Below are 8,348 nucleotides of genomic sequence, written 5' to 3'. Positions count from 1 at the left end.
TTTTGTTTTTTGTTTTTAGATCTATAAGCTTTGATTCTGGGGCAATTAGAAGTGGTTAATCTCCAGTGGATTATTTTAATGTTTGCCAGTAGTCTAATTTAGGAAATGTATCAACAGTTATGGAAGCTAACAGTTTACAGATCTATCCTGGAGATACTATCTTATAGTCCTATAGAAATGAAAAAGGAGGGGGAGGAAATGCTGGCCCAGACTTGAAAATTAAAAGCAATTATTGTAATATTTTCCTCTTAGCAAATAGTGAAAAGTTTTGTTTGTATATGAATACCTGTGTTATCGGCTAAAGTTTTTGTTCTTTTTGTTTTAACAATTTTTGAAAATGTATATAACAGTACATAATAAGTCTACTAACCAAAGCGTCATTTGGAAATTTACTTTTTTTGTACAAATTGAATTATATAATGTTTTAAATACTTTGAGTCACTTTATAAGCAAAATGCATAGTACTTAATTTGTTTATACTGCAAAGTATGTTAAATGCTTTTATCAGTTTGAGAATAAAGATAGTTACTAATGCTGTGTATTACAGTTATTAAAAGCTACCTATCTTAAAATTACATACTTACTTGATTTTAAAATAGTTAAGCTTATAAATGTATGCTTCTTTCCATAGAAAATATTTCCTATTAAACTTTGTATCATAGCCTGATGGTTTTAAAAATACAGAATTAGTAAAATAGATCACTGTTTTTAAGTATTTTTACTTCTACCTAAGATGTGAAATTTACTATAAAATGTAAGTATTTTTTAAAGATTTTATTAACGTTGTTAAAATAATTGGATAGGTTCAGCATGAGAACTTACAAAATACAGGGTTTAGGGTATTTTTTTATCTTAAGGATTCTTAATATCTAGCTAGGCTTTATAGGTAGAAATGCTTATGTAAATCTGCATTAAAACAATTTCAGAAGTAATAAAACTACTCATTTGTATTAACTGCTTCCAAAAAAATAACTTCATTTTACCTTAGTAAAAATATGAGCTACTTTAATAATACTAGGGATTTTTTAAAAAGTATTTAAAATTAATTGCATTCCTAAGCTTTTTGTATGTATGGAAAAGCTCAGGATAACAAGAGGAACTGGTAGAAAAGCTCAGGTGTAAACTAGGTCTTTTAAAAGGCTATGATAATCTCTTTACTCTAAACAGACTCCTTTCCCACATTCTCTGTGAGGTGGGTTTTAGAACTGCCAAGCTACCTGATGTTAACTCTCACCTTGAAATGACAAAATCTTTTACTACAAGAGTTTATTAAGAGTCATCAGTCTAGTAAAAGAGTAAATGAATAGTATCATATATTGTTTTAAGTCAGGATGAGAAAATGTATAAAGGAACATTTGAGGAGCAAGAAGTAACTTCATAAAGTATAAGCATGAGGAAGATGCTGGATGGACAAACTTTGGTCAGCCCAGTCACTTTGGCTGAACTAGAAACAGCAGTTTACCAAATCGGCATGTGTTCCATGTTGGTAAATTGCTATTTGTATAATAAGCCAAAAAGTTTTTTTTTGGGGGGGGGGGATTGAGTCATCTTAATTATCCCACAGGTGAGTCAGTTCCAGTTAATAGTCACCCAGTAGGACAGAGTAGAAGTGCTCTGTGTGGCTTCCAAGGCAATAAATATTCCGGAAGCAGAACACCATGTTCTCTCTCCTCTCAAAGAGCTGGTAGATTTGGGCCATCAAGTTTTTGGTTTGTAGCTGAGCACTTTGACCATGTGCTACCAGGGCTTCCCTAAAAACTACCAACCCACAGTGCTGAAGCCGATTCACTCATAGTAGTAACCTCCATCCGTTTCTGAAGCTGTACATTCTTGCCGGAAGTGACTGCTCATCTTTCTAAACAGATCAGTAGGTAGATATTAAATGCTGACCTTTTAACTGAACAATCTGACAAGTTACAACACTACCATGGCTGCTTAAAGGAACTATATAGTCATACAGAGAATTCTTGACTGGCACCAGAGTAGAAAAAACTGGATAGACTGTCCTAAAACTTTATTAATGTCTTTCCCTGATTTTTATAAAAAAAAAAACCAAAACAGCCAGTATTAATTACTTCCCAAAATTAAATACTCATTTTTTTCTCTACTTCAGATTTAAAATTATTTCTCTTAGAAACAGCTTAAAAAATTGTATACCTTGATAACAGCAAAATAGTCTTTTAAATCATTCAGTAGTTTAAAAGGCAGCAAACTTAATTAGAAACTAGCAAGTCACAGGCAATAATACTTAAGACACTTCTAATGTAGACTGTGAAGTGCTGTTGCATCCTAGGTATACTGCACAGTAAAACAAAACACTGCCTAAACCTGTGACAACCCCAACAACTCACTGCTGTTGAGTTGGCCAGGACTCCTAGTTGACCCTCTGTTGGGTGTTTAAGAGGCTGTAAACTGCACCGGAAGAGATTGCCCATCTTTCCTCCTCTGAGCAGCTGGTGGGTTTGAACTGGTAAGAAACGTGGCCTTGGGATTAGCAGTACAACTGCCTGTGGACTGTGACACGCAAGCCCTGGGCCTCCTAAGTAAACAAAATCAATGGAAAGCAATGAAACTGCCTGGCCATATTTTAGGTTTTAAACTACCATGCTCTTCAGTAATTTCTTCTTGAAAGTCCTATTTCCTCTTAAAAGTACCATTACCAAAACTAAGCCCCCTAGTCCTGAGCTGATTTCCAACCCATGGCGACCTTGCAAGACTGAACCTTTACAGAAGCAAACCACCATGTCTTTCTCCCATGGAGAGAGGTTGGTGGATTCAAACTACCAACCTTTTCTTTTAAGCCCAAGATTCAATCCACTGTGCAAAATGATAAGCTGTGCTTTCTCTGACAGCTGTACTTTCTTAGCTATAAGCACTTGAGCCTTTGGTACTTTGACAGAATTTATTAGTATTAGGAATGATGAAACATTTTTGAACACTTCTTTAATATAACTTGGAATCTTGCTTTAAAATTGAATGTCCACATGCAGATGTCTTCATATTAATCCTTGTTGTGGAACTAAATTCTGTAGTTTTTGCAGTTAACCAGCTCAGAAGAGCGTTTTCATGTCACCCTAGTGCAGTTCTGGAAATCCAATATACTATTTACCCGGTTTAATTTTCCCAGGAGTCCTGTAGAAGTTGGCCTTGCCCTTCTTTAGTCACTAGATGTTGGTAAAGCAAAGACCTTAGTTTTCTTGTGACTTAGTGTGAAGAGTTTTGGAGGCCAAGTGGTAAGAAGCTGTCCTGTAATCAACAAAGAAAGATATATGGTTCAAGGTGGGCCATCTCCTCCCATACTATTTACTGCTTGGGAAAGCTTGGACCAGATAGCACACAGCAACAGAGTGAGGAAGGCTAGCAGGTTAGAGGCAAAATGAATTAGAAATTCATATTTATTTCCATTCCAAAAAAGGACGACCAACATAGTGTGGACATTATCGAACAATATCACTCATATCACACACAAGCAAAATTCTACTAAGATTAACCAGAAACAACTGGAACAGTACATTGACACAGAACTACCAGAAATATAAGCTGGGTTTAGAAGAGGCCAAAGCACTAGGGACATAATTGCCAATGACAGATGGTGCTTGGCAGAAAGCAAAGAGTACCAGAGAGATATCTGTGTTTCATTGACTATGCAGAGGCATTTGACTGTGTTGATCACAACAAATTGTAGTTAACCTTGAGGAGAATGGGAATCCCAGAACACTTGATTGTGTTTATGCCAAACCTATACTTGGAATAGAAAGCAGTCATCAGAACAGAGCAGGGAAATACTGCGTGGTTCAAAATCCGCAAGGGCACGTGTCAGGAATGTTCTGTCTCCATACCTATTCAACGTATATGCAGAACAGATATCCAGGAGGCTGGGCTGTATGAGGAGGAATATGGCATCAGGATTGAAGGATGACTCATCAACAACCTATGTTATGCAAATGACACAATCTTGCTTGTAGAAACTGAGGAGGACCTGAAGTGCTTACTGCACAAGGTCAAGGACTGTGGTCTTCAACATGGATTGAAGCTCGGCCTCAAGAAGACAAGGATTCTCACCACTGGGCCAATTGGCAGCACCATGATGGATGGAGAAGAGATTGAGGTTAACAGTTAACAGCTTGTTCAGCTCCATAATCAACACTTGGCACCAGCAGTCAGAAAATCAGAAGGCAAATTACATTTGGTAAATATGCTGTCAGGGACCTTGCTACTGAGAAGCAATGATGTTGGTCTAGAGACCAGGGTGTACCTGATCCAGTCCATGGTCTTCGCAATTACTTGCTATGCATCAGAGAGTTAGATTATAGAATTGATGCCTTTGAGCTGTGGTGCTGGAGAAAAGTCTTGAACATACCATAGGCTGCCAAGAAAACAAATAGGTCTGTCTCGGAGGGTGAAACCAAGTTTCTCCTTGGAGGCTAGGATTTTGAAGCTCCATTTCACATACTTCAGGCACGTGGCCAGGAGGGACTGATCCTTGGTGAAGGACATCATACTCAGAAGTGTGGAGGGACAAGGCAAGAGAAGAAGACCCCAGATGAGATGGATTGCCACAGCAACTAGGGCAATGGGGGTAGGTGTATTGGAGTCAGACTAGTTGCAGGGAACTTGACAGCACACAACAACAACAAGCATTCTGAACATGGCTGGACAGGCTAAAATGGGAGACAGTGAAAGTTCTCCCTTGTATCTGAGAAAGGCTTGACTTCTGCAGGGTACTGCGCAGAGCTGCTTGGCCTGTGATAAAGGACTAGGTGTTTCTTTTTAGTCTGTTGGGTGCCTAATATTTTGAAAAAGACAGTAAAAATGAATTCTTAAAAAAACAGTATCAAGCGTTCCTTTTATTATTAAGATTCAACAGACAGAAAATTATTTTCAAAAGCGTACATCTATTTGTCCTTCACAGACCAGTAACATTTGGTGACTAGGCAATGGTGTATGGCTACATTTTTTAGTAGCAGGTGAAAATAGGCTGTCCAGTTCAGCCAGGAAAGCTGAGTATGACTTTAGAACTACTAGCCGTGCTGAGCATCCTTGGCAGAGCCACTTAAACTTTCCAGTCCTCCGTGAGATCTGTTTGATGAGAATTCAGTGAAGCTTATGATCTCTATACAGCAGTCCTCAAATACAGTTGAAACGAAATAATGCATTTGGAACAGAAATATATTAAACACATACTGTTTTCTCTGATCTCTGCTCCATCATCTTTCTAACTGGAGTTTTTCCATAAATAGAAGGAAAGTGCTCAGTTGATCAAAAACATAAAGGACATTGAATGCTGTTTGATGGCTATAATGGCAAAGAGAAGGCCTTTCTCTGAGGAATTCACATTGTTCCACTGATCTGGCAGACTGAATCCTCAAACAAAAAAACCCTCATTGCTCTCAAGTCAGAATGGACTCTCCAGCATGTTTTCAGAGACTTAAGTCACAGGGAAGGAGAGTGCCCATCTTTCTGCAGAGTAGCTAGTCGATTCAAACTGCCTGCATTTGGCTTTGTACCGAACTCCTTATCCACTAGCTACCAGAGCTTTAATAGGAGGAGGGAATTAGAAGAGCAGTGAGGTTCCTATTTACTGAGACACAACTGCAGCCAGATCACTTTCCTACCCGAAGAGTCTGAGGGATCAATGAAGCAGTCTGCTATCAGTTCAAAGACTAGATTATTATAAAACTCAAGCGAGACTGGCACTTAATTATATTAGTCAAGATTAAAGATGACAATTGGTTTTTTAATGAATAACTATATTTACATTTATTGAGACATTACAATACCAAACATACTTTAAAACTTTACAGCAGTCAAGAGATGTGATAGTACACTATTTAAATTACAAAATGTCGGTTAACATTGCCAAACGGCTAGTTAGAAATTAAACCCCTAGATTTGTTCCCTTTAATACTGTATTTACCATGTCTTGGAAGTAAAACCACTCCAGCTATGGCATCCAGGTAAGTCTTTAAAGTTAAATGAATGAAAATTGGACAATTAGAGTTGTTTCCAAAAGCTATAAAAGTCAGTCTATAAACTGCCAGATATGCTTCAAGGAAACACTTGACCTACAACACCAAAAAAGTAGGTCCCACTGGGAAACTCACCTTCTCCCAAATGTTGTTTTTACCATATCCACAATTTTAAAATGTGGGCTCCAAAGATCGTATATATCTAATGTGAGCCATGATTGTCCACATCAACATGGGCTTAGAGATGGAAACAAGACCACTTGTGCTGCTAACATTGGCCAATAAAGAGAATGAGAGTTTCACCTTTTGTTCTAAGTCCTAAGATGCAGCAGCAGGCTCCTGATGGCATGTCACCCTGCTCTACTCATGGAAGAAAGGCCTGGAAAATCCACAAAAGTGCAATCACTTCCTAGAAAACCAAGATGTTGGTGGTTGGAGATAGAATTGAAAACTGGCCAAAGTTTTATAAACCTGAAATTGTTCTGTTTTTTCTAGGTAAAGGGATTTCTTCATATGTTATTTTAATAAAAGGGAACTTCATAGGTAAAAACCAATATTCAAAATTATAAAACAAGTAGAACTGCCTGTGCATAACCACAGTGTCAAAAATTTGCAAAAGACTTAATAGAAATTCTTTGGTTGACAAATGTGGTTTGAAAGGGTAATAAAATTTCTTCATGGATAAAGCAAGAGTTTTGTTTCCTGTTGGACCAAAAATAGATGTTTCATTTCCCAAGTAAGTAGGTTCTCCGCTGTATAGAAATATTCTTGTGTAGTTGGTTTCTATCTTCTTGAACTCTGTGCCAAGTTCAGCCAACTTGTTAAACGTCCTCAACACAAATTTGGAACAGTCATAGGATTCAAACCAGGTCTCCGCCCCTTTTTCTGGGCTGGCTTGGACAGTCCATGTCTCATAATAGATACCGGTCTCATTGTCCTGCTTCACCCACTCTGCCATTTTGTTAAATGTGTTTCCTAGGAAAGAAAATTAACAAAACTATTAAATAATAAATGTTTTAACTAAAGTCCAAAAAATAATAGTTTTTAGTGTTTAAAATTTCCTAATCTTCATCTTACAATATTGAGTCCAAACTCAGCTAATTTTTATCCTTTTGTTCAAGGAATAAGGTTGGTGGTGGGAAGTAGCTCAAAGATAGTTTATATGTTTAGGACAATAGTAAATAGTTGTCTATGTTTAGAATGATAGTAATTAGATGGCCACGTAAGGAAGGCTCATTAACCTGATTTGCTAAATATGAAGTGGTTATTTTAGAACCCAAGGATTTACAATCAAGTCATGCTGATACAAAAACATTACTTAACCACCTGACTTGAATATAAACATAGGATGCCAAAATAAAATTTAAAAAAGAAAAGAAATGCGTGCTGTTGAGAGCCAACTTTGTAGAGGGCATAGGAACTTAATCTGGGAAAAATCTGAGTTCTCCTAATTTCTTCTAAATTAGTAAATTTGCATTTAAGAGTCAGGGAGACCATCTACTATTGCTGAGTGACAGAAAGTTTGTATTCTCCAACCTGAATTGAAGGTGTTAGCTTCCTGAATAAACCACCTAAGTGTATTACCTATTAAAAAAAAGTTAATGAGTGTATAAATCAGAATATATATGAAAGAAACAATAAAAAAGGGGGAAAGGGTAGATAGGTGTAAAAACCAATGTGATTTGTAAACTTTTACTAAAATAAAAAGGGTAGATCAGAAAAAAAAACCAAAAAAGAAAAAACACACCAAAACCAAAACATAGGATGCTTGAAAATCATTATGGAAAGAGAGGTCATAGAACAAACCTTACTGGATTCTTGGATCTTTCCTTCCCAAACCCTATTTACACATTCCTTTCCCCTTACCTACTCCCTTTAGCCACCCCCTTAAAACGTCCTGGCTTTATCCTGAGATGTGAGAAAGTATTTGTTTTTTTTTTTTTAATATGTATACACTTTTTTTATTTTATTTTATTAATTTTAATGAACATTTACGGAGATTTTGGATTTCCTTCCATTCATTCATTGTTACACTTTTCTCCCTACCCAGCCCTCCCCCTACCCCCAGTTTGCTCCTCTCTTTGAAAAGTAAAAGAAAAATTCTTTCTTTGGTATACAATCCGCCCCGCATCCCTCCCACCGCCCCGAGTACACTCCACTATGCAACCTTAATTCTAGACTCTTGTGATAACCATAATATCCTATCATATATCGCTTTTAAATTATTCTCCCCCTCATCTGTTTCAAGGAAGTCCAGTAAATACCACTATCATTCAGATATATGCACCAACAACTAGAGCCAAAGAAGAAGAAATAGATGATTTCTACCAACTTTTACAGTCGGAGATAGATCGAACATGCAATCAAGATGCATTGATA

At 37.0% G+C, this 8,348-nt stretch overlaps 1 protein-coding gene across 1 annotated transcript in view; it reads right to left on the bottom strand.

The window, feature by feature from the left end:
• Positions 1-6,432: 6,432 nt before the first annotated feature.
• CLN5 (ceroid-lipofuscinosis, neuronal 5) overlaps positions 6,433-8,348 on the bottom strand; it is a 27,055-nt gene continuing 25,139 nt past the window's right edge. The window contains exon 4 of the mRNA XM_006887808.1: positions 6,433-6,944. Coding sequence (XP_006887870.1) covers positions 6,433-6,944 — 512 coding nt within the window. The remainder of the gene's footprint in view (positions 6,945-8,348) is intronic.

Source organism: Elephantulus edwardii, unplaced genomic scaffold, assembly GCF_000299155.1.
Source record: "Elephantulus edwardii isolate Elephantulus edwardi_28Jun2011 unplaced genomic scaffold, EleEdw1.0 scaffold00062, whole genome shotgun sequence".
Taxonomy (NCBI): domain Eukaryota; kingdom Metazoa; phylum Chordata; class Mammalia; order Macroscelidea; family Macroscelididae; genus Elephantulus; species Elephantulus edwardii.
This window is presented reverse-complemented; position numbering and strand designations above follow the sequence as displayed.